Source organism: Esox lucius, chromosome 11 (assembly GCF_011004845.1).
Source record: "Esox lucius isolate fEsoLuc1 chromosome 11, fEsoLuc1.pri, whole genome shotgun sequence".
Taxonomy (NCBI): domain Eukaryota; kingdom Metazoa; phylum Chordata; class Actinopteri; order Esociformes; family Esocidae; genus Esox; species Esox lucius.
The window spans coordinates 33940137-33968115 of NC_047579.1; the positions used below are offsets into that span (position 1 = coordinate 33940137).

At 39.7% G+C, this 27979-nt stretch overlaps 1 protein-coding gene across 1 annotated transcript in view; it reads right to left on the minus strand.

The window, feature by feature from the left end:
- baiap2l1b (BAR/IMD domain containing adaptor protein 2 like 1b) overlaps positions 1-27979 on the minus strand; it is a 57213-nt gene that overhangs the window by 15015 nt on the left and 14219 nt on the right. The window contains exons 5-10 of the mRNA XM_010874228.4: positions 16218-16279; positions 11020-11091; positions 10397-10531; positions 5978-6130; positions 2324-2591; positions 1962-2190 (exon numbers count right to left, since the gene is read on the minus strand). Coding sequence (XP_010872530.2) covers positions 1962-2190; positions 2324-2591; positions 5978-6130; positions 10397-10531; positions 11020-11091; positions 16218-16279 — 919 coding nt within the window. The remainder of the gene's footprint in view (positions 1-1961; positions 2191-2323; positions 2592-5977; positions 6131-10396; positions 10532-11019; positions 11092-16217; positions 16280-27979) is intronic.

The following is a 27979-nucleotide window of genomic DNA, read 5'->3' on the forward strand; positions in this document are numbered from 1 at the left end:
AATAATATTGTTCTTATCCATAATAATCAAATCAGTTAGCCTAGGGTAGCTTACTAGTATTGTGTTGCAAGCTTTTGGCTAGAAGCAGGTGTCAGTCTAATAGAATATCCATGTACAAACAACACTGGTACACTTTGTTCTCAACAGTGCCAGTGAAAAGGAGAAAACTTTGACGCTTAGGCTGACTATTTAATCAGTTAACTAGACACATTTTAACTGGCTATCTAGTTTGTTGTCTATCATTATTTTATTTATTGTATAACAGTCCACCTGCCCTGATGAGCACTTTATAATACATATTCATATATACATATAATTATAATTTTTACTTTATGTTGTCATTTCTACTGTATGTAGTCTATATGTGTATGTAGTTTTGTATTTAAACTTTTATGGGGATCTCCAGAAAGAGAAGGTGTGGTTTTTGGCAGATGCTAATGGGAATCCGAATAAAATTGTAATCCTCATCTCCTTTTCAGAACCTGATGGAGAATAGGGTCAGGTGGGAGAGACCTTTCGCATTCTCCCAAGGGTAAATATTCCCAATTTTCAGTGCATCTTAATATCAAAGTCTACTGGTCAGTATAGGTGGGAATCGCAGAATAGCGGCGGGTTAACATGACCACAACCCTTGATCAACCCTTTTACTTCTTTGTGAAAGACTGTGAAGAAGATAGGCTGCATGTTTTAAGGAGCTGGCAGCCTACGCATTGCCTCAACAAGGGGTAGATACAGCACTCAGGACAGCCATAACAGTTAAACACTCATGAACCATAAAGCTTTCAATGTGTGAATATGGATTGTACAATAACTGCATAAAGCTTTCAATGTGTGTATCTGGATTGTACAATAACTGCATAAAGCTTTCAGTGTGTGAATCTGGATTGCACAATAACTGCACACACATTTGACTTAATACCCAATGTTCATTGGTTTTTCTATTTTTGTTTGCTTTTGTTATTTTTATTACTTACGTTTTCAACTCCCTTAATTCCCCATCCGCCCATCCTACATTCTCATTTTGCCTTCCCTGCCTGTCTCCAGCATTGCTTCCAGCAGTTCACTGATTGTATTACCTACCAAGTGCCACCGCCCAGGCAGCACTTAGCAATCCCAGAACACATTCTCTGCATCTCACAAAAGCCAGTTAAGAGGATCTTATCCAATGAACATCTAATCAACCAGGAGGCTACTATAGGAACAGAAACTACTACATGCACAGCACACAATAGGGTTTGGCAATAGGATGATACCATCGCTAATCAACAATGTTTGACAGCTATCACTGATGGGGATGACACCACAGTGCCTAAAACACAGGTTTATTAGAGGTTCAGAGGTGAAAACTGATGTCCTTATTGGTGCTGTGAGACAATATTGTGTCATTTCAAAACCCTGTGAAAGCCGCTTTCAGCTTTAATTTTATTTGAACTTGACTTGCTCCACCTAAGTTTGTCAGCTCACAACCATGTTGCATGACTATCAAGCAACATGCCAAATGGCCCATTTTGTTTTAACCAAATGCAGTGTTGACATTCCCTCTGTCTCCCTCCCTCTCTGTCCCTCCCTCCCTCTTTCCCTCTCCCTCCCTCTTTCCCTCTCCCTCTTGCTTTCTCCCTCCCTCCCTCCCTCTTTCCCTCTCCCTCCCTCTTTCCCTCTCCCTCCCTCTTTCCCTCTCCCTCTGTTTCTAAGGCATTATGCATGATTTATAACGCTTTAATATAAATGTGAATTCATCTCAGGTTCTCTCTTGGCCTAAAGGATACTGGCAAGGAACAACGCCACTTTGTTATATTTCGGGTTTAAGAAGACTGCAGAGTAGTGACAAGATTACCTGCTGTAGCCTATGGAATATGGGTTCAAATGGATTACTTGTTGAACATCGAGCTTCTGGATGAAACGCCACACATCCATGTTGCTTACATGGTGACTAAACCAATCTTTCTCCCTCTCTTACTTACTGCCTGGTCTTTTCCAGTTCTCCATAGAGCCAACCATCCCTCTCATCTGGTATGAGCAGGGTGATTATGTCTCCTTCGTCAAAGCTTAGCAGGGTAGCATTGTTCTCAGAGGTGTGAGGGAAAATGGTGCGGACCCTAGGTCTCTTCATCATGTGGTTGAGTCCTGTTGACATAGAAACTGATCTGGGACCTAGACCGCCAGTCTCCTCAACTCCATTGTCCTTGTACTCTAGAGAGACCGAAGACAAGAGACCAGTGTTAATATACAGACACAGTGATGTATGCACACACACAAACCTGTAATTAGCAGTGAAGCAACATGCACGTGTTCACACACACACACACACACACACACACGCTACCTGTGACTCTATCTGCCTCACTGGTGTGTTTGTTTTTTGTGGACGTGTCATGGGAGAACATGTTGGCCAGTGGGCTGGTTTGAGCCTTCAGAGCTGGGGCAGGGGGTGGGACACTGCCGCGTCTCTGTGATGAGGGGGAGGCCTGGGGGGTGATGGGGACAGGGGTGCGGATGCCCTCAATCATGGACATCACACTCTCGGGCACGTTGGTGGCGTCAGCACACTTTTCCTGCCAGGTTGGCAACTTCTCCGACAACATGTCCCTGGCCTGGGAATGGAAAAGTGACAGCTGAGAGATACTCTAAATGGGAACTTTATTAGTTATACTTATCGAGTGTTGATTAGGAGTCCCATTTGCTTATATCCGCTTCAGTGAAAAGGTTCTGCATACAGAAATGTGCACACCACTGTTGTAGTTATTTGAGCATTTGTGTCACTTCTGTCAGCTTGAACGAGCCTGGCGAGTCTCCTCAGGACTCTCTCAGTAACAAAGTATTTCCACCTGCACTAGAAAAAAAGCTTCCTCCAAAATAACAACAAAAAAAATACTTGAAATTTGAAAAGATTCGGAAAATGCGGTTAGAAAATGTTTGCTTAGAACATAAAAGTCTGAAAACAAGCTAAATACTGTAGTCAAATTCCAAAACGTTTTATAATGTGGCGTACTTGCTCCCGTTGTGCGTTTCCACCAACTAAAGACTGACATTTGACCACTTAAACCATCATCATCTATAATATGATTCCGTTATGTATGCTCTTCAACTTTATTCCAAACGTTTTCAACTGGCACACACTCCCATTCTTCTCTTTGCAGCAAATGCAGCCAGCTCACAGACAGAGATCTAGGGGGCAGATTCCGGGGATAGTGTTTTCTTCATGCACTCTTTTCCGTTTAACCACTGAAAGGATTCTGATTGAACGTAGGCTACAGCAATGTGGGAAGCATGTTGATTCACACTCAATGTTTTCACAGAGCTCAGTGTAGACTCCCCTTGATGGAGTGCAACAGGACATAAACTGTGCTGAATCTTGTTTCAACCGTTTGTCACAATAACTTTGACAATTGGGATGCAAGTCCCGATTGTTTTCCATATTTCACCAATGACTTGGCTGTTAGCAGAGCTTCTGCCGCCTCTGGGACTGGATCTTCAAGCCCAGCAGGGTCAAGTGCGTGTTTCAGCATGGTGTTGTAAACGTGGTCCCGGCAGGCAAGCCGTCGGTAAGGCCTAAGTGCAGCGATCATAGTCGATCCCTTGGTTTCACACTGATGAATCAAAAACAAGCACAGTCAACAGTCCTTTCAGAATTTCTCTTTGCAAGTGCTTCTCCTGTCTTGGTCTCTTCTCAGAGGAACATTGTTGCTGCTAGCATTCTAGATTTTAGCTCAAACTTGGAGGTAATTTAGCAACAGGTTACTGCAATGCAGTTGATTTCAGGTTAATTGTTGGTCCATATTTCATTTACGTCAGCTATAGCTTTGTTAATTTTAGCAACCATCTTAATCCCCTTCACAGATTGCTGTCAAATGTAAATGCTATGCGTCAATATTCCTTTTTCGTTATCCATTGCAAGTAATTAGTAGGCAAGCTGCAGTAGCTAGCCACCATCAATAACATTAACAACCACCAGACATGTCTTACACACACATACACACGTTTTTGGCACTAACATGCATGTAGTTGGAAGACCACGGACGACCAAGATGGACAGTTTGACAAGGTGGTTCTCCAAGGCCAAAGAGACAAAACGTCTGGTGCTGACAATTGTCCTGGATCCAAGTTACAAGAGCTCAGGGCAGCCACTAGAGAAAGCAAAAGAGTGGCTGAAGGAGGAATCTGATCAAGAAGCCAAATCCCAGAACCACAGCAGAAGGGACTAGTGAAGAGGAGGACCCAGATCCAGAAGCAAAGTGGAAGCCCTGAGGGTTAAAGGTTAAAGTCCAGTGCAGTTTTGAAATTGAGTTGGAGCGTTGCCTCAATGAGTCTGTCATTAACAGAAAGAGCAACTTGCCTTTGCAGTGGTGGAAGCAGAACAATGTCAGACGTCAATCACTTGCACCGATAACAAAGAGGTTTCTCTGCCACCCCCCACCCTCTACTGACCCATGTAATGGAGTGTTCAGAGAGGTGGGACCAATTACGATAAGTGGAGGAACCGACTGACAAGCTCTGCTTTCTGCATTACAACTTAAACCTTCTTAACTGGGAATACTGACAACTCATGTACTGACAACTCATGTACAAAGGAACCCTTTCATATGTTCTCATGTTTTGATCAGGGAACAAAAAATTTGATCTTTTTCAATGTGGCAGAAATGGCACTTTTACTTTCTGCTCCAAGCCCTTTGTTTTTGCATTTGGTTAAATTTAAAGTGTTCATTGTATTGTTGTAATTGCTTTTATTTAAAATCATTTATAATGGGACGATTAATCTGCTTTTCGGTCTCCCCATAATCGGTTGACCTCTAGTATCTTCTCCCTAATCTGTTTAATAGATGTTTCATGTGAATGGTGGTTTAGTAAATCCTACATAATATATATTTTTTAAATCACTGATTTGATAAATATTCCCTTTGTGGAATTAGATATGTTGACTGTCCGCCAATGACAACAGCCTTCTTCTGTCCCCTAAGGTTGGCTTTCCATTGACATCTTTACCACATATATCTCCTTAAAATCCATATCTCCTTAGATGTACACAGATTTTAATGGATTGGGTTTGGAAACATGAAGATTACTTTTAATCCTATTGGAGGTCCTACTGACTGAAAACATTGTAGGAACCAGGGGACAGCAGATGTCCTGCAGACCACATTACATAGAGTGATCAAATGTAAGATACCAAAATGAAAAAAAATATGGAAATATTTGGCAATATTCCTGACAATACTCATGAGATATAAAATATTTAGACAAGGATACATAAAAAATCTGATTAATTGAGAAAGCAGCAAATACGGTATGTTGTCTTATGATAAGCTACGAGCAACTAAATGAACATGGAGAGTCTCACATTCAATGAAATGGGAAATGAGGCAATGTTGGCAGTGATTTTGTGTCTCATCATCCCATTCTAGCTACTCCCTTAAAGTTAACTGAGGTCAATAGATTGGTGTGCCCTCACACACAATGACTCGTACGTGGTCGGAACAGCATGGTGGAAAAAAGCCAAATGGCTTGGCACAGATGCCTAGGAAACCAATGATATAATTACATTTTTCTGTTTGAAATGGTTACATATTTGCCCTTGGTTAGAAGTACATCTTTTATCAAGTTTAGCTGGAAATGAGCCTGACAAGATTTGATTATATCTGTCTGAAAATGACCTAAGTCTTGTCTTTTTGTTGTTGTTGCCAGACATAAGATCTTAAAATAATTAAAAAGATGTTAAAGATGATCAATTCTACATCACACTATATACACACCTGCAAAAGAGACGGTTTGGAGGAATTCATTGTCAATTGTCAACAATGCAAATTGTAAGGCTGTTTGGAATATTGGACAAATAGACTGTTTAGGTATTTCTATTAACTATACATTTTCCAATTAAATAGGGGACATGCATGTGAAATAGCCAGGCCAGGTACAAAGGGCCAAAAGGCTTGACTGCCATGAACAATTAGGAACAGTTGGTAACCTTATGTGGGCTATATACCTTGTCATGAAAGGCAGCAATCTGATAAGAGAAGGTGCAGTGTTTGTCCACCAGGAAGCAGAACCGCCTCTTCTCCTCTAGCAGAGCCTCTTTGCAGCCATCAGCAATGAACTTCTGCATGTCCATCTGCCCTGCCCTCAGAGTCTCCAGGCACTGCAACACACAACATATCAATGATATGCTGTTAGCTCAATGACATAAACCAATATTATGTGACCATCTATATATGTAATATACCCTGTACTGTTCCACAATCTAGTCAGTGGCGCTAGTCTGGGTGTCCAGGTACAATATGGGGAATCAAGGGAATACAAAGTCCAATTCCGTGTATACTGTACTACTGTTGTAAATGACTGCATAAGGAATTCAGAGTTTCATTCTGGTCAGATGTATTGTACTAAGACAGACCTTAGGTGAACTCTGGCTGGCGTGGCAAGAAAACCATCTAAGCTTTGCACAAATGAGCACCAACACACACATTACACCACATACACACAAGGCATGCATGTACTAATACAAGACACACTTACAAACACACACACACTGTGGTATGCTTGAAACCCAGATATGCATGTGTAACCTACAGGCAAGCCCAGTTGTAACATTATGCCCAAAACAGGACATCAAATTATTCCAATAAAAAAGAAAACAGACGAAAAAACATTGTCCAGGTTGTACTATCTTCATGGAGATATCAGCATCCCAAATGTACACAAAGACCTGAAACACAGACACACACACCTTTCTCTCTTTCCATTCAGAAGTGCGTGTATGGCAGACCTAAAAGCCTGGTTTCCCAAAGCCTATCTCCATAGACTAAATATTAGGAAAGATGTCCATCTTTGTTTGGATAACCTGTGGCAACAGTGGCTATTCCCATCACCACCCCCCTGAGGTCATCTTTTACTGCAACAGTATTTCATTTGTGTGTGTGTGTGTGTGTGTGTGTGTTTGTGCGCGCATGAGAGAGAGACAGAAAGAGGCAAAGATAGTGTGTGTTTGTGTGTAGCTACACTGACTTTATCCTTCCATGAACTGAGATGAAGCCACAGATAAGGCATCTTTAAAAATCACTTAGGGTTCTGAAACCTGACCTGGATAATTCAAATGTTTGTGTTTGTTTGTTTATGTGCGTGGGAGAAGGGATGGTAAGTTTTTGGGTTTGTGAATTATCTGTCCGCGTGCAAGAAAGTGAATGAAACAGGTGTGAATTGTAATAAATGCAACCAATGGTTCATACAGTGCATCTATTCAATGCTAAATAATGCTTGTTGCTATGGACACATACTGCTGTGTGGAAAAAGGGTAGGAGGAAAAGAGAGGAAGAGAGAAAAAAAGAGAGGCAGTGTAAATAGATAGAGGGAGGCAGGGCGGAGAGGGAGGCAGCGACGGAGAGGGAGAACGACAGAGAGAGCAAGAGGGAGACAGAGAGTTGTCAAGGTCACAAAAAAGACAAGTGTCATTCTTGGAAGTCATAGGTCACGGGAAGTACTTGGTGAATCATCTATTGCTGTGCCCCACAGCCAGACACCCAGATCAGGAATATGAGAGCATCAGACAGATAATAACTTGCATGGAAACAGAAAGAGAGTTGTTGTATAACAGTGGAGTCAGATGTAATCTGAGAAATAGATGTAATCATTCAGTGACCCGGAGGTGAATTCTCTATATTCGCTTCTTTGGGACTCAGCATGTCTTTGTGGCAACTTGAAGTGGACTCTTGTAAGTGATGAATATTGTGGTTCAAAGAAACAATGTGTCAATAAAGTCAAGCTATTTATTTATAAGAATGTAAATGGATATGGGCTCGGGCCAGAAATAATGCACTATATAAGAGGCCTTTGGGGATGTAACCATTTACTCATGTGATGACTAACATTCTTTGTCAAACTTTTGATATGATGCTACATTCTATCAAGAGACAGAAAACCAATACATATAAAAAATTATGTACAAAGCACTCATTAAATACAAAATTATAATAAAAAAATTACAAACAGCCAACTGCAATTAAGTCCATTCTCACTTCATTCTCCTCCATTTTTTTGTGGCTTCCTGTAACTCCATCTGTAACTGTTACATAGCTCTCCTATGTGTGTCTCCTTGTTTTACTTGTGCAGTGTTTCCCTCTTATTTGAATAACAGTGGTGGCCCGCTGCGGCTAAATTGTAATGTGCCACCAGAGAAAAACAGAATATTTTAATGAAATATGTATTTTCTCCCCAAGCTGAGTGTAGTTTACCATTGCGTGAAGTTTCCGGAGTACTGTAACTCCAGTTCTATGAGTGGATCGGAACCCCTTAGGGGGAGCTCAGCTCCTAGTGGTTTACCTTTGCTGCACTACTGGCAGCCACACAGAGAACTTGAATGTACGCACTTGGCATCAGCCAATGAGGGTGCAGCAGTGTATATATTGGGCTAGCTTCCCCACTTGTCATCCTCCCGAACTCTGGGATTCGGCTCAGAGCCTAAAAGCCCTAGGGGGCTCCGCTCCACCCATAGAACTGGATTTACAGAACTCCAGTAACTATCATTCTACTTCATGGAACTCTGCCCATAGAGGGAGTTCTGCTCTTAGTGGATTAGGGTGGAACTACGCACTGCCAAGAGAGACCCAATATACCCACAGGCAATCAGATCTAGTCTGGCCAACACCAGGTATGGCCGTGTCCCACCGGAGAAATGCGCACACTCTGGCATCAATCGTGTCCACGGTGCTGCCACGCCTATCAACAGACAAGCAGGCAGCCATGCGTGAACGCTGTCATTGGCTATAAGACCATTCACATGAAGTCTCCCAAATGAGATGGCAGGAAAAAACAAGATATCTGTTGGACTAGCACGCAATACCTGTCCTCCTTGGCAACCAATCTCCTTGGCAACAACAAGAACCCAAGGACATATCCACAAGGTAGTATTGGATAAAAGGGGAAGGTGTCGACCGCGACGCAGCCTCACAAATATTCTCAAGCCTCATGCCTCCAAAAAGAGCAGTAGAAGCAGCCATGCCACGAGTGGAATGCGCTCTCACTCCAAAAGGCAAAGCCAGTTCAATTGCTTTCTTAGGCCAATGAGCCAGCCACTGTTCAGAGAGTGCCTTACCTAACAGCTGAGGTGTCACTCGGCTCGCCACTGTGGGTGCCACAGAGCAGGCCAAAGCGCGCACAGGGCACAATCGATGGAGACGCTCCTCTCTCTCTCCCTCAAAGGGAGGAGGAGGGAAAGCCCACAACTCCACTTTCTGTTACTTGAAGAACCTGGTTCTTGAAGAACCTGGTTGGACCGAAGAGGGAGCTGGAATACCAGGCTTTCGAAAAGGCTGTTGTTGACATGGGAGTGGAGCGTATCGGGCGAGTCTTCCTATCCTCCTCCGCCTTCCCAAGGTGAGCAACAGCCTTCCATACCGCCGCTCCGAACAGCCCCACGTCAGAGAGCGGGACATCCATCACTGCATACTGTATGCATACTATTCATTCATCACTGCATACTGTATGCATACTATTCATTCATCATAGTATGCATACTAATCTAGTGTGAGTTTAAAAAAATTATAATATGAATTAGAGATTATTTGGACATGGGGGACATTATCTTAGATTGCCACTCTTATCTTGGAGAAACTTTCTGAATATGGGTTAGTTAAGGCTAATAAGGCTAGTTTCTTTCCACAGCCACAGTGCCTCTACTGGGAAACAGTATGCAAAGTGCCCAGAGTCTGGCAAGAGAATCAGCCAACGTTCACCTGAACAATAGTTTGGTAATTTCTTTCCATGTTTGGGGTTGTGGTATAGTGTATATAGTGTAATTTCCTATTAATTTCTATTTTACTGTATGTAGTGTTTATTTGTATTGACCTTTTTACATTATTGATGTGGTTTGTCTTGCAATTGTATGACCTGGCCAAAACATTTATTTGGTTCTTAATTTACCTTGTTATATAACAATAAAATAAACAAATACAGCACAACGCATTGTATATGTTTTTATTACAAAGTAATTTTACATTACCACAGAACATCTTTTCATCACTTCTCTAAATGTGGACTTGATCATCCTTATCAGAAGAAGTGATAAAGTCAAGACTAAAAAGCTTGTCTGAGGTAGCGTGTTTCCATGTCTATGTGGGTAGAAGGCCTCAACTGGATCTACCAGTATATTTGCATTGAGTGTGTGGAGGCAGGGGGTGGGGCAAAGAGGGGGAGGAGACCGTGTGTATACAGCCGTATTCCTTCAACAGTGGAGAAAACCTAACAACACCTAACTACACAAAGCGTGCACATCTACGCCTTTATGAGGGCACTGTCTGGAGACTTCACACATTATCCCGGGATAATGTTACACTGGGTTCACTGTCTCGTATGTCGAAGGAGTGTGTCTGTGTGTGTGTTTATGCGTGCATGACTGTCCTGGGTCACTTACCTCACTCTCCTTGTTCTCGTACTTGATGCCGTTCTTACCCTGGCTCTTCCTCCTTAGTTTTTTCAGGTCAGACTGAGACCTTTCTAGAGAGTCCTGCTTCATCTTGTGCTCTGTCTGGTACCTCTTAAATGTAGCCTGGAAGACAGACACAAACGCATGCACATCCATGAACACTTTGATCCATCAGAGACATTTTTACACACACTATTGATGGAAGTGTATATTTTAAGTCAAATATAAAATAATGTTGCGCTAACGTTTGAAATGTTGGTTTCGATCGAGTCAATGGTAATTAGATTTAACTGCAATGTTTGATCACAGACATGACTTCTTATTGCTAGTAAAAGTAGGAAGTTTTGCTTTGTTGTTTACAGTAGCTGTTTAGTCTAATTACTCTTCAGTTGACCAGGACTCATAGTACCCAATAAAGGGAATGCAACCAGTATATTCCTTTCAGTGTAGGGTGACATGAGACATTATTACGGTTACCAGAAAGTGGATGAAGGTGGCATTACAAGGTCCTTCCTGTTGTTCAGAATATATATTCCACAAAGGAACAGGGAAGACTGCCTCCGTGGAATCGCATAACATGTAAACACATGCATGAATGCAGAACTACTTACTGTCATGTATTTTACATCCATGTCTGTCTTCCTCTCCAACTCAGCAATGATCTCCCTGTGAAACCTCTTAAACTGCAGGTAAGGGGAGAGTGGGGTGAGGAGGGGAGAGAATGGGAGAGGACAATCTCAGGAGGGACAACCATGATGGAGTAATAATAAAGTGTTGGTAAGTTATTTACTTTCCACCAATATATATGCAAAGAAAGATTAAAGTTCATTGACTGCCTTCAAAGTATCAACTGAGCTGACCATATTCATGGGAGAACCGATGAAAACCACCTTTTCTTGTGGCCGTTCCTTTATCAAGATTACATGGAAGCCAGGCTAAATTTGCCCTTACAAACAGAATATAGAAAAGGTGCGATTAAAAAAAGAATCCTGCAAATGTCATATGCACACTGGTTAACCGTATGAGGTTAAAAAAAACCATTATGACCACCTGCCTAATAAGCAGTTGGCCCTCCATGTGCTGCCAAGTGACGACCCACAGATGACTCTATAAGCCCCCTGACAGTGTGCTGTGGTGTCTGGCACCAAGACATTAGCAGTAGATCCTTCAAATCCTGTAAGTGATGAGTTGGACTCGCCGTGGATCGGACTTGTTGGTCCGGCATGTGTGTGCAGTGTGGCAGGGCACATTATCCTGCTGGAAGAGACCACTACCATCAGGGAACATCACTGCCATGATGGGGGGTACCTGGTCTGCAACGATGTTTACGTAGGTGTCATGTGTCAAATTGATGTCCACATGAACGCCTGGACCCAGACTTTCCCAGCAGAACATTACTCAGAGCATCCCACTCACTCAACCGGCTTGTCGTCATCCCAAAGTGCATCCTGCCGACACTTCCTGAGGTAAATGGTGCACACGTACAAGGCTGACCACGTGATGTAAAACAAAACAGGACTCATCAGACCAGGCAACCTTCTCCCACTGCTCCAAGGTCCAGTTCCGACGGTGGGCACTCTGACTGGTCTCTGGCTACGCAGCCCCACAGGAAGCAGGGCGCGGTGCACTTTGTGTTGTGAAACACTCCTCCCGTAACCATCATTAACATTTTCTGTCACTTGTGCCACTCCAGCTCCGTCGGTTAGGATCAGACGGGACAGCCTTCATTGCCCTCGCACAGCGATGAACCTTGGGCGTCCAACACCCTGTCGCCGGTTTGTGGTTTGTCCCTCCTCGGACCACTGTCGGTAGGTACTCACCCCTGCTGACTGGGAGCACCCCACAAGCCTTGATGTTTCAGAGATGCTCTGACCCAGTCATCTGGCCATAACAATTTGGTCCTTGTCAAAGTCGCTCAGGTTTCTACTCCTGCCCATTTCTACAGCATCCAACATGTTCACTATGAGAACTGATTGGTCACTTATCATCTAATCTACCCAAATTAGATGTGCACTTGTTAGATCAACATTACTTGCATCACCTGTGAGTGGTCATAAAGATTTGGCTTATCAGTGTATAATTCTATTCTGATCAACCACATATGGTCAAAATCATCCTATTAAAGTTTGTGCGCCATACCATGAAATAAATGGCAAATAAAAAAGCTAAAATTGTATTTCTTCTGAGATTGAAATTGAAGTATAGGTGCTATAGTGTTCAACAAGGAGTTTGCGTACATGCCAAACATATTGATTTGGCTCAATCATTTGTGGCTTCCTTGACCAGTAAAAATAAAAAAGCGTGCAAAAAAGCAAGGACCATTAAGACAAGTCATGTTTCTCTAGCATGGAAAAATATACTTTACTTCGAGTATAAGTAACATTGAAAAACATACATTCTATCATTGGTTTTCTAAAGAATGAATGAGTCATGCTTTCCACCTGGACACATTACCACATTACTACATTTCATTCCTTACATATCACCTGCAAATAATGTGAGTGGAATGCTGTTCTATAATTGTCTTTAGATGGTGATTCTATGGAATTTGGAATGCGTTCTATTCTTTTGTTTGGAGGTACCAATTTTGAAAAGAAAATAAATCCCTCTTGAGCCGAACCTGTGTTGTGATGTGGTATGGAATGTTCCTTTAGCAGATGTTTTTAGCCAAAACTGTGGGCATCAATCGGCTGGCTTTCAACAATGGTTCCACATGCAGTTATAATTTAACAAAACTGTTCTGTATACACAGTACATTTTCATAATCATAACAAATACACTGACATGTTGAAATGATATATATTCCGTAACTTGTTAAGAAGTACAGATCTGTAGTTAAGCATCATTAATAAATGAGCCCCCTCAACAACTATCAGGGAAAAGTGTGAACTGATTTCTCAAAACAATAGGAGTTATAATCTGAATTCATACATGGGCCAAAAATCCCAAGTGATTATCATATATATCTACGGGGATTAAAACAGAACTAACACTACTTACAGCATGTGTTCCCCTTCGTGAGATAGAAAAATCTGTTTGATTAAATAATCATCTAAACTCGCAAGTTATAAAATGAAACCATCCTAGATTATTTTAATGTTTTGCTTAACTGCAGGCTTAAAAGAAACGACCTTACTCTTTTTCAAAAATAAATATTCAATGGCTAATTCTTGGACAATGTGTGTTGATGTTTTGGCTGCTACTGTACAGTACAAAACGGTTCTTTTTCAACTTTAATAATTTAGATGACATCAACATCATGAATAATGATGCTGCAAATCTTTGGGAAAAAAAGTTGACGTTTTGAGAGGGCACTTCCAAATTATCTTTGTGGCAGAACCTTTGAAAAAGCTGGTTGGATACAGTATTAGACAATAATATTCAATCAATATACAGTAAAACCAAATATAATATATAATGTGTGTTTGAATACTTGAAGTCCCAGCAAAATGTCTAGAACCCACTGATTTTTGTTCTTTTATTATATGACATAATAATCTGAGTATCAGTAATTGTATGTAGTTAGAGTCATCAGAACTGTTGTTTTTAACTTTTAATTACATTTGATATATTATGCTAGTTTGTGTGTGTACTGTATGTAAACTTGAGTCTTCTCACAGGAAAGAGAAGATGGAATGCAAGGCTATGAATGATTCAGAGATCACACATAATGCAGAAATGCCCACATATTATGTCTTCCACCTCTCCCTTCCTCCCTCTACTTCATTAATCAGTATGAGGGGGAGTGCATGCACTTATTACATCACTGAGGCCTTATGGTGGCAAACCAACACCCACTGGTGGGGCACTGGAATGTCTGCCAGCGAAGAATGAAAAACTCTCCAGAACCCACAACCTCACAAACAACAGCCCACTTAAATGCTGCTTCAGATCCGTATTGGGATTTAGTTTCACTGCTCCAATTTCATAGTCACTTAATGTATGACAAAGCTTCCTTTGTTGACTGGAGACCAAAGCCAACCAGTAAAAAAATCGGAAACATAGCGAAAACCTTATGTCCCGTAGATAACGAAGCCATGCATGGTAGATAGTTAGAGTAAGCTTTTTTGTTATTTGAAAATTACTGTTGTGTAACCACAATTAGAGACCATCTGAACTACTAGGGTGATATTTTTTGTATCCTAAGCTAGCCGGCTAGTCTGACTGGTTTGTTGACTAGCTAATGTTAGCTAACACATTGAATGCTACTGGCTTCATTTAAAAATAGTATCTTGTTTCATTTCCAGCCTAATATCAAAGCGATTAAGAGCCTGGCTAGTATCCAAGCTGCACACACCCTGCTGATGTTCACAGTGGAGATAATGGTGATAGTGTAGCTAAATGTGTGAGTTAATTAGGGTTGAAAATATATTTTGTGAAATTCAGTGATGACCCTTAATTTCCTTTTTTGACCCAGAAAAAGAAACAGGGAAGGTGAGGTAGGTGATAAAGGAGATAAATAACAGATATTTCCAAGGAAAATATACTTTCTTTCCAAAAACCTAACAGATTTCAAAACAAATTGTTGACTCCAACAATCCATAAAAGGCCATTTCTTATAAGACCATTCTCACAGTCAAAGAGACCTTTGAAGGGGCATTATGTAGAATTTTTTATCATAATGTATGAAAATGTTGTATCTTATGATATCATAATGTTACACAACTAGTGTTTTAGAAAAAAAAATTGTTGGGGGAGTTCACATTTTTTTTAAGAAAGGCATCTATGAGTATTTATCCACAGAAATGTTCAACTTGCGACCAGGAAAAACACCATGAAAGATTGACCCCAAAAACATTTGCCTCATTAAAGGCCAACCCAAATAAATGTACACACGCTATTCGGATAGAGAATGAATGAGTGAAAAATCTAAGTAGAACAATCCAAACTTGGAAAAACCGATGTCTCAGTCTAGGACAATTTCATTTTATATTTTTTATATGTACCAGACACAACTGAAAGTTGTACTTCCTCAAAATGTATAAATTGTAACATTACTGTAACAAATACTCTAACATTAGCTGTCCAAGCACGGGTGAAACACATCCTGTATAACAAGACTCTGAATTCTACCAAACCAAATTAGCTTGACTGAAATATAAACAATTGAATCAATTGAATGAACTTTTAAGTTCACTATATTTATGTTGACCAACGCAGTTGCAAGACTGTAGAATAACTTGCTACATGCCAAACATTACACTGTTTACCTTGACGTGCAGGTGAATTGAAAGTCAATAAGTGAAAAAATTAAAAAAAAAGAGAACAGTAATAGGCCTCTACAGTCCTTGGTTAGTTTGACAGTCATCAGCAATAATTCCCAGAGGCTACCTCACAAAGCATGTTCAGACCTGCAATCATGATAACAGCCTGCACCAAAAGAACAGGCAGGTGCAATTTTTCCTCCAGGTTGTTTTTGTTTTCCATTCATTGTCTTTTTCGGTCCCTTCGTGTTACAAAGACTACATTTACAATGATGAACAGACAAAAACAACATCCAGTTAGAGAGAAAGAAAGGCGGGAAATAGAAATATGTTTGTCAGTTTGCAAAAAGTCCAACTGAAATTTGTTTATGTTTACTTTCGAAAGAAACCCAACAGTGCATTATGAGTAGAGATTTAGGCTCACCTTCTAAATAAGTGATTGAGCAGAAAAAGAGATAGAAATTCAAAGAAAGAAGGAGGCCGAGAGAGAACACATTTGGCAAGGCATTCAGCAATGCTAATTCTATGGTTACGATTCAGATATTGTAACCATAGAAACATGCATATTGTACAAACAAACAAAAATTTTTACAAGCAGAACTCACGTTATCCTCTAGCTCAAGGTGAACCTTCCTGTGGACCTCGGATATCTCCATCAGTACCACGCCTGCGGAAAAAGAGGCAGTGATTGGTTTCATGGTTCATGGAGGGAAACAAGACTAGGGTGCCAACTAATTTATCCATTGACTTGCATTACTCCATAAGAGGATAATGTGTCTCCGACTAGTGTAAAGTCTAAATAAAATGCAATGAATGCAACTTCGATATGCTAACCGTGATTGAGTTGTGATAACTTTAAAGTTATTTTCTTGAAAACCCTAAACAAGACTAAGTATGAAATTCAGGAGTATCACATTCATATTCAGCTGGGCCTATCTTCCTGTCTCACTACCTAAAAACAATCCTAATGAACCCTTATAATACTAAAATTATGATGGCTTCGATTCAGTATTAAAGTAAAATCGACCCTTATAAATACAGCTCTAAAAACAAATGAAGAGACCACTGCACCTTTTTCTTTCCTTTCCAAAAAAGTTGAAAAGGAAAGTTTTGAGTGAGTAACAGAAGCATTCAATTTGCCGTGGTCTCTTAATATTAACCCTTCTGTCCTCACTCAAAACCTTCCTTTTCGACTTTTTTGGAAAGGAAAGAAAAAGGTGCAGTGGTCTCATTATTTTTTTCCAGAAGTGTATTTGCTAAAATGGAGAAACCATTGTGTTGTTGGTTGTTTCTCTTTCAAAAGTTTTTTTTTTTGAGAATGTGTTTGTATATTAAAAGGCATTGACTTTGAAATGTTTATTTGGAATAAAAATTCTTAGGTCAAACTATCTTAACATACATTTCAAAGAGTTTATTTCATGTTTATTATTTCTTTTATTGCATTTTTCAATAACTGATTGAAAATTATCCTTGCATTTATTTCAACACACATTTTCAAACACAGAACATGTTATCGAGTACTCATATTTTTTCTACAAAACATATGTTTCAAAAGTACTGGTACCCCTAAAGAATATTTCAAATAAAACCAAAGAAAGTGCCGACTTTTAGGAAATGTGATTCAGAAGTCTGGAACAGTTGCACATTTCCCAGGGAGAGGATGCATGGGCATATTAACCCGATGCAAAATAAGAAAGATAATGAGGGAGTCAAAGAAGAATCACATCACAGGTTCAGAACTGCACAGTCAAGTGGAATCTTGAGGTTATTAAGTTTCAAAATCAACTGCCTCCTCAATGTAAACAAGCTCTTTGGAAGGACTGCACGAAAGAAGTCTATACTAAGCCCAACCCACAAATTACAGCACTTGAACTTTGCCCTGTGTTTTTGAAACTAGAATTGGAATTATGGGTTATGGTCAGATTACATTATTATTTTTTTTACTTCTTGGCCATGTACACGATAGGTATGTTTGACAACAAAAGGTGACTGCATACAAGGTGAAGCACTTGATTCCCACAGTAAAATACGCTTTGTGGCTGTTTTGGTACTCAGGTGCTGTTGTTGATATCGATGGCTTTATAAATTTTATCAAGTACCAGCATATTTAGCCTCTGGACTTGAATCAATTGAAAACCAGTGGTCTGAACTGACACTGCAAATCTAAGACTATCATTTATCTTGAAATGTGCTGCATGGAGAAGTGGTCCAAGGTCCCTCCAAAGGGACATGAAGAGAATTAGTGCTTTTTTCCATTCCAGGGGTGGCTTCAGAAAACAATGACTGAAGGGCTGCTAATATTTGACTATGTTTAGCAGAGAAAAAAATCATACTACTCAATAAAATGGTTTGTCTTTGAGAGATAATTGTGATCTAATTAAAGTATATGATTGAGCCCAAAAATGTGTTTATTTCTTTGCATTACCTCTTGCTCAATTTCATGAAGGGTGCCAATGCTTTTTGTTGACACTATGTTATATAACATATTCTGACACATTTTAGAGTAAAGTCTTCAAATAACCTGGTACTTTTTGCCTGCACTATACAAAGAAATAACAAATAAAAACTTAAATTATTGAGAAGTCATTAACTACATTGGTAATGAAAGTCTATGACAGATCTGAAAAATATTGTTCCGGTAATGAAAATTACATTATCTGAACTTCAATGCTCAAGCGTGTGTAAACTAGCGTCACTAGTCACTTTTAAATAAATACTTTTAGTATTTCAGGAATGAATAATTGCTACTCATAATGAAGAAATCCAAATGTTTTACCAGTAAGAGATGATATTTTATTAGTAATCATTAAGTGATAGTAACATTCGAGTAATGAATATTTCAGCGACAAGAATAACTTGACCATTACAAGAAAGTTCAAGCATAACAATGCGTATGGTTATAAATGATAACTAGCCAGTTCCACAAGTTCCCACTGTTAACACTAGGACTGCCAAATGCCAATGCCAATTGCAGTTTGAGTTTGTAATTAAAATAAAACTGCCATTTTGAAAGCTACAACCTCCTCCTTTTTTCTGAATAGTTCCGTTGACGGAATTCTAAACTCACAAACTGAAAACTTTTTAGAGACTATTTACCTGTTTTTTTACCCTGTTTTCCAACTTATTTGGGCAACAGCCCATGGCACTTAGCGTTGGTACCCAGGCAGCCACTAAAGATACCCAGGCGATAATCACCCCTCACTGAATGCATGACGCCAGTGGGTGAATGCACAATACTCCCATGGTTGGAATGTAATGAACTTACAAATTAAATACAAGATTTCCATAACAATCTAATATGCATATTATTGAAACATAATACAAACGATATAAGTTACTTGACAATTTAACATACGAATAACACATTATCGTTTTTAATAGGAGATTCAGCTTCGTGTGTAGACTATTTCATCAAAAGTATTTATCAATTTATCAAATCTAAAATGTTTTCTCAGCTTCTTCTACTGAAGATTAAGATAATACAAATGTATTACACTAAATAATTATTCACAAACAAAATACCAATGATCACCAATTAACAATTCAGCAAACAAATTACACGTAACTGTTTTTCATCAATAAAATCAACACGACTTCTATGTTTTCATGTAGGCTACTGTAAATCCTTCTTTGAAATTGTGTACATGTTATTCACATTATTTTTCAGTTGTTACATGTACATGTACATGAACCTCAGTGCTGCCCTCCCTGCATTTCAGATGCACATGCCACCTTGCACCTTCAATTTGCACATTTATGCATCCCACTTATAACATACATTGTTCTTAATTGGTTCACTTGTAATTTTATTTCATTCTTCTATTTGCCCTTCTGGTTAGATGCAAACTGCATTTGGTTAAACTGTAGGCTTACTTGTGCTTGTTCAATGATATTAAAGTTGAATCTAAAATGGAAGAAGTTCAAGATGACGGTCAATCTCCCTCGGTCTGGGGCTTCATGCAAGATCTCACCTCGTGGGGCATCAATGATCATGAGGAAGGTGAGGGATCAGCCCAGAACTACACGGCAGGACCTGGTCAATGACCTGAAGAGAGCTGGGACCACAGTCTCAAAGAAAACCATTAGTAACACACTACGCCGTCATGGATGAAAATCCTGCAGCGCACGCAAGGTCCCCCTGCTCAAGCCAGCGCATGTCCAGGCCCATCTGAAGTTTGCCAATGACCATCTGGATGATCCAGAGGAGGAATGGGAGAAGGTCAGGTGGTCTGATGAGACAAAAATAGAGCTTTTTGGTCTAAACTCCACTCGCCGTGTTTGGAGGAAGAAGAAGGATGAGTACAACCCCAAGAACACCATCCCAACCGTGAAGCATGGAGGTGGAAACATAATTTTTTGGGGATGCTTTTCTGCAAAGGGGACAGGACGACTGCACTGTATTGAGGGGAGGATCGCAAGATCTTGGCCAACAACATCCTTCCCTCAGTAAGAGCATTGAAGATGGGTCGTGGCTGGTTCTTCCAGCATGACAACGACCCGAAACACACAGCCAGGGCAACTAAGGAGTGGCTCTGTAAGAAGCTTCTCAAGGTCCTGGATTGGCCTAGCCAGTCTCCAGGCCTGAACCCAATAGAAAATCTTTGGAGGGAGCTGAAAGTCTGTATTGCCCAGCAACAGCCCCGAAACCTGAAGGATCTGGAGAAGGTCTATATGGAGGAGTGGGCCAAAATCCCTAGTCAAGAACAACAGCAAACGTATGATCTCTGTAATTGCAAAGGTTTCTGTACCAAATATTTAGTTCTGCTTTTCTGATGTATCAAATACTTATGTCATGCAATAAAATGCTAAATAATTACTTAAAAATCATACAATGTGATTTTCAGGAAATCACATGCCTGAGCCTCCTTGCAAAAAAAAAGAAACATACCAACGTCGACCGCAAATGCCACCGTGAGACACTACTGTAAGTTATCCTTTGATCATCCTTTCACTGTGCTCATCGAATTTACATTTTAAAAGGTTGTTATTCATGCATGTCACGGTGTGGTAAGAAAGGAGCACGAGCGCAGGATGAATGCTGAAACGGCTAGAACTGTTACGAAGGAACAACCGCACTAGGCGAGAAAACTAGCAGACAATACTCCACAAAGACATTGACAAACACAAGGGCAGTTACAGGCTGTAGTAGTGAGGATCCGGTGTGTGTAATGAGTGGAAGTCCGGAGTGATCTGATGAGCAAGAGGTGTGCATAATAGTAGAGAGTCCGGGGTGTTCCGTTAACGGCGGTGCTAGCAGCTGGAAGAATGGACGGTAGTGTCTAATAGGCTGACGACAGGGAGCAATGTAGTTGAGCTTCCACAGAGCGGGGCGGGACCATGGGAGGCACCGTGACAGTGTAGGCTACTGTAAATCATCCTTTGATCATCCTTTTACTCTGCTAATCAAATTTACACTCCAATGTTTTTACTTGAAGAGAGGTTACATATCCTTGGATCTATCAATTGTATTTTTACGAATAGGCTGTAGCCTGGGTTATTCATTCTTTGAAATGTATCGTGTTTATCAAGCAACCGTGCTTCAGGCCTATGTACGGGTATTCATGCGTATATCCTCTGATAATCTCAAACTGGTCGATAATGCTACTGGATTCCTATTTGAATAATTTGAGTTTTCATTTTGTACATTTGTAGGGCCTAATAAGCTAATGAAAATACTCATTATTTTCTTAATCATATTTTATTCGTATGATAAGACCTTACAAACACATTCTTGTATTTTTCTTATTCATTAACTATTTAAAACAAACAAATTCTGTTATTATTTTTTAGACTATTATATATAGTGTGACGACCCAGTAGATGAACTGATGCTCTGGCTGGATGGTGATGCGTCGGAGGAGAATGTCCATACAAACGGGAGGATTCGTATGATAATGATGTGAAACTGCGTTCGGCTCTGGCATATACTGGGGGTCTGAAAAGCCTGGCGGGTATAGTGTTAAAACAGCATGAAAAACGTATAGAAGTACTCTGCAGTTTTAGCATTGGGACAATGTTAAGACAATAATGTACATGTTCAAATTTTTAAATGTATTTCTAATCAACTTAATGTCTGCATTAAAAATGCGTTTAAATGTCATAGATGGCCATAAATCAGACACTGGCCAAAATATGGTAATGAGAATTTTTATGATGCATCAAAATAATTAAAAATAATTGATAATATTTGTCAAATAATATTTTTGTGCAAGGAAGTACACAGTTTTCTTTGAAATAACGGTTTTGCCATGTAAATACACAATTCTTGTTAAACTCAAATCATCACCATGGTACAGTACAATGCTGGTTTCATGAGAATCAGCGTTTTACCACTTTCATTTTGCTAATCAAAAACAGCTGAAACTACAGGAGACCAAAAATGTATATCCCTCCCTCCATGTTCCTCACACAGGCAATCAAAAAGGGATTAAAACATAATGCCATAAAGTAAGTAAAAATCATTACACTCAATTTATATATAAAGGATCCACCCACAGAAATTGCAGACTGATTAACATAAAAGGCTTTGTTGCAAATGAGTGAAAGGATCTTGTTTTGTTACGTTCAAAACATTAAATTTAAAGATTAATTTAACACAGTCTGACACTGACATTTATAAAATTCAATAATTCGTAACTCAATTCGTAAGTCAATTGCATATCTCTGTACAAATCATGTACAGCGGATATAAAAAGTTTACACACCCCTGTTAAAATGCCAGGTTCTTATGTGTAAAAGAATGATAAATCAAAGATAAATCATGTCAGAACTTTTTCCACATTTAATGTGACCTATAACGTGAACAATTCAATTTAAAAACAAACTGAAATCTTTGAGGGGGATAAAATTAAATAAATAACCTGTTTCCATAAGTAAACCAGGTTATTGTGAGTTTTTTTTTTTTTTACTAATAATTTGTTGAATCACCTTTTGATTTTATTACAGCACTCAAGTCTTTTTGGGTAGGAGTCTATTAGCATGGCACACTCTTCTTTGCAAAAGCGCTGGGCTCTGGCTGGCCCATTCCAAAACATTAATCTTCTTCTGGTGAGGCCATGCTTTTGTAGGTTTGGATGTGTGCTCTGGGTCGTTGTTGTGCTGAAAGGTGAACTTCCTCTTCAGCTTTCTAACAGCCTGAAGGTTTCTGTGCCAAAATTGTCTGGTATTTGGAACTGTTCATAATTCCCTCCACCCTGACTAAGGCCCCGGTTCCAGTTGAAGAAAAACAGCCCCAAAGCATGATGCTGCCACCACCATGCTTCACTGTGGGTATGGTGTTCTTTGGGTGTTACCTTTTGGAATTATGGCCAAAAAGTTCAACTTTGGTTTCATCAGACCATAACACATTTTCCCACGTGCTTTTGGGGGACTTGATGTTTGTTTTTGCAAACTTCAGCCGTTCTTGGATGTTTTTCTTTGTAAGAAAAGTCTTCCGTCTTGCCACCCTACCCCACATCCCATTCAAATGAAGAATATGGGAGATTGTTGTCACATGTAGCACACAGCCAGTACTTGACAGAAATTCCTGCAGTTCTTTTAATGTTGCTGTAAGCCTCTTGGAAGCCTCCCTGACCAGTTTTCTTCTTGTCTTTTCGTTTTTTTGGAGGGACGTCCAGTTCTTGGTAATGTCTTTGTTATGTCATATTTTCTGCACTTGATGATGACTGTCTTGACTGTGTTCCATAGTATATCTAATGCTTTGGAAATTATTTTGTATCCTTCTCCTGACTGATATCTTTCAACAATAAGATCCCTCTGATGTTTTGGAATCTCTCTGCGGACAATGGCTTTTGCTCTGAGATGCAACTGAGAAAATGTCAGGAAAATCCTACTAGAACAGCTGAACTTTATTTGTGATTAATCAGAGTCACTATAAATGATGGCAGGTGTGTAATTACTTCTATTTAACATGAGTTTGAATGTGATTGGTTAATTCTGAACACAGCCACGTCCCCAGTTATAAGAGGGTGTGTGCACACTTATGCAACCAGGTTATTGTAAGGTTTTTATTTTAAATTTTTCCCCCTCAAATATTTCAGTTTGTTTTTCAATAGAATTGTTCACATTATAGGTCTGACATGATTTATCCTGGTCTCATTATTTTACATAACAAAAACCTGGCATTTTCACAGGGGTGTGTAGATATTTTATATCCACTGTATATCTGAATAGCTAGAATCCCATGCAGGACTGAGTGAGCACTTTGACTAAGGTACCTCTTGAACTGTATGTAGGCCTGGCCCGAGACAGTATTATGAAAACTTGGGCTTTATTAGTTTTTTAAGTTATGCAGTGAAAGCCCAAGTAGTAATTCCTCTTTGTTGTTGTCTGATAGGCAATAAACAGGACCCACGCAGGTGAACTCTGTGACTGCGCCACCTCCTGCACTGTCTGTCAGTACACTGCAAACTTCATGACCCTTCATGAAATTAAGCAAAGAATAAACACAGATAAGGGGCTCAAACATAAGGGGGAGCCATATAATCTCATCAGAAAACAATCATTTCTCCAACGCAAAACATTTTATTGAGTAGTATAATTTTTTCTGAACGTTTTTCAAAAGTATTGGCCCCTAAACCACTAGTAGCAAAAAAGCTCCAAAGCATCAATTATCTTTACTGTGTCCTTTTGCTTATGTCCCCGTTTGTCAACAAACATGCTGATGTTGTGGGATGGCTGAAAAGTATAATTTTTGTCTCATGTGACCACAACAAAAGATTCCAATTCTAGTTCCAAAAATACAGAGCTAAGTTCAGGAGCTGCAATTTGTGGGTTGGGCTCAGTATGGGCTTCTTTTGTGCAACCCTTCCAAAGAGCTTGATGACATGGAGGTGCCACCTAACTGTTGATTGTGAGACTTTATAACCCCAAGATTCCACAAGACGTGCAGTTCTAGGACTCTGATCCTTTGATTCTTCTTTGCCTCCCTCACCATCTTCCTCACTGTGCATCAGTGACATTTTAAAGAAAAAGTCAAAGTACTCAATAACATTTTTGTATTTGAAAGAATAATGTGTTGAAATAAAAGTATATGCACCTCCTTATGTTTGAGCCCAAAATATGACTCATAGCTCATGTTTATTCCTTGCATTCACTTTAGCTTAATACCACAAACATTCCAAATTATTTTTGCATTGACTGTATATGATCTAAACCTCATTAAAGCTTTTCACTGTCCATTCTGAGAAATATTTTTGCCTTTCTCTGTTTTCTACAACCTGTGGAAACAGACTAAATCAGAAATCTCTGATCAAAATGCACAGAAGAAATAGTCCAAATAGTCCAAGACAGAAAGTTGCATTTTGGGATACAATGCTACAGTAGCTGAGTGGAAAGATGGTACACAGTGAGGTGCATTAAATACAGTACTGATAGTCTACACAATAGCGCTTTGTGGACTAAAGAAGTATTGAACAATACACTACTCATCTACCATTTCCATATTATTTAACAATGTTTGATCACACCCAGCAAACAGAAATGGCTCTGCACAGAGCTAAGGTGTTGGTGTGTGACTGATCATTGATCAAACAAAACCCAATTCTAGATGTTGAAATATATTTTTATTTACATACTGTTGAACATTCCATAATGAAATATATAATTATTTAATTATTAAACTGGAGTAGTAAAAACCATTTAATTTCAATGACATTACACATCCCAAGATAGTAAGTATTACTAAATGTTTAACTACACCTAGAATTAGTACTGACACTTTTTCACTTCATAAGTGTAGTATTCAGTTAATACTGAAGGTTGCTGTGATCTGAAGAAGAAAGCCAGTGTAAATCAAAGCAGACCTAGCCCTAGATCCAGGCCCACTTGTTATGATTTCTATACACAATGCCCTGCCCTTCCTCTCCCAGTTTCCAGCCCCACCCTGCCCTGTGGGCTGATGCAGGCCAAGCACACAACACAGTTCAAACAACATTGTTGATTAAAGGAACACTGGAACATCCTGGTAAATGTTCCCTTTGAAAAAGAGAAAGTGAAAATGGGAAGGAGAAATAAAAAATATGGATACAAAAAGAGTGGCACTAGGAGAAAAGCTAAAGGTATATTTAAATAGCCAGAGAGAAAACTACAACGATAGGACTGAAAAAGACATTGAAAATGTGAAAGGCTTGTACATAGCAATACGCTCAGATCAGTATAAATTACCTGCTGGGTGTGGATCCTTAAATAAGGATCCACATATGGCTCCCCCAGTGAACCCAGCTCAGAGTAGCCTCTTTGCGAGTAGCCTCTCTTTCACTACTCAATACTGGGTAAAATACAGTGTCGTGAAAAGTATTTGCCCCCTTCCCCCGGCATGACACAATTACACTTTTCTGGTAGATAGCAAAATGCATGGCTCCTTCAATGATGCAGGTCTTCCAGGCCAATGTCTTCCAAAATGTTCCACATTTGACTTTCCACAGAACTTTGACTTTCCCAAATGGCTTGGGGGGGTCATCAATGTTCTTTTTTTGCAAATGGAAGACAAGCACTAATTCTTCTCTTAGTGAGCAGTGAATTGTGCCTCACAAGTTTAACATGAATTCCATTTTTGCCCAGTTTCTTTCTTATTGTCAAATCATGGAAACTGAACTAGGCAAAGGCTAGTGAGGCCTACAGAAAATATTTCAATTGCAGCATGGTGTGCTTGTTGAGACCTTGTAGCCAACTTCACATTGATGGTGAGGTTCTACATAATTCATGTTTAGATTAACAGGGCTTGCAGTAATGAAGCCTGGGTGTGTTTGCTCTAACTGAATCCAAAGATCAAATGAATATGATCATTGGGTTAATTTAGTAACTAAGGGGATCAGTTTTTCACACAGGGTCAGTTCGTGTAGGATAAAGTTTTTCCTTTAAAAAATAAATGTATCAATTAAGAACAGAATTTTGTGCTTCCTCGGGTTCTCTTCATCTTATATTACATTTTCTATGAAGAAACCATTCAGTGTGACAAATAATGAAATAAGAGGAAAACAGCTGACTGAGTTTTTGGAATTCAAGAACAATGAAACTAAAAGGTGATGAGATGAGATAAAACTAAAAGGTTTTGTGCGATTGGTCTACCCAGTGTACCTGCACTCTTTGGCTGCAACAAGAAAATGAGTCAATTAATCTGTATTTCTCGTTTACTCACTGTTTCCCACTGTTTTTCGTCCCCTCAGGCCATGCTGTTCCAAAGTGGCAGTTGATGTCACTTCCTGAAAGCAATGTGATTTGTGGAATAGTCCAGTAATATAACCGGGATATTTCTAATAGCATTGATGTACGAGTAGAAACACAACAAAATATATTTTTATAAATGATTCATACCCAGTCTTAAAATATATTTCAAAAGAAAAAAACCAAATGTAACTTCACATTAAGATTTTTTTATTTATTAAAGTTTTTTATTACTAAATATTTTTTACTTAAATGACTACACTCACCTAAAGGATTATTAGGAACACCATACTAATACTGTGTTTGAACCCCTTTCGCCTTCAGAACTGCCTTCATTCTACGTGGCATTGATTCAACAAGGTGCTGAAAGCATTCTTTTGAAATTTTGGCCCATATTGATAGGATAGCATCTTGCAGTTGATGGAGATTTGTGGGATGCACATCCAGGGCACGAAGCTCCCGTTCCACCACATCCCAAAGATGCTGTATTGGGTTGAGATCTGGTGACTGTGGGGGCCATTTCAGTACAGTGAACTCATTGTCATGTTCAAGAAACCAATTTGAAATAATTTGAGCTTTGTGACATGGTGCATTATCCTGCTGGAAGTAGCCTTCAGAGGATGGGTACATGGTGGTCATAAAGGGATGGACATGGTCAGAAACAATGCTCAGGTAGGCCGTGGCATTTAAACGATGCCCAATTGGCACTAAGGGGCCTAAAGTATGCCAAGAAAACACACCATTACACCATCACCACCAGCCTGCACAGTGGTAACAAGGCATGATGGATCCATGTTCTCATTCTGTTTACGCCAAATTCTGACTCTACCATCTGAATGTCTCAACAGAAATCGAGACTCATCAGACCAGGCAACATTCTTCAAGTCTTCAACTGACCAATTTTGGTGAGCTCATGCGAATTGTAGCCTCTTTTTCCTATTTGTAGTGGAGATGAGTGGTACCCGGTGGGGTCTTCTGCTGTTGTAGCCCATCTGCCTCAAGGTTGTGCGTGTTTTGGCTTCACAAATGCTTTGCTGCATACCTCGGTTGTAACGAGTGGTTATTTCAGTCAAAGTTGATCTTCTATCAGCTTGAATCAGTCGGCCCATTCTCCTCTGACCTCTAGCATCAACAACTGCCGCATACTGGATGTTTTTCCCTTTTCACACCATTCTTTGTAAACCCTAGAAATGGTTGTGTGTGA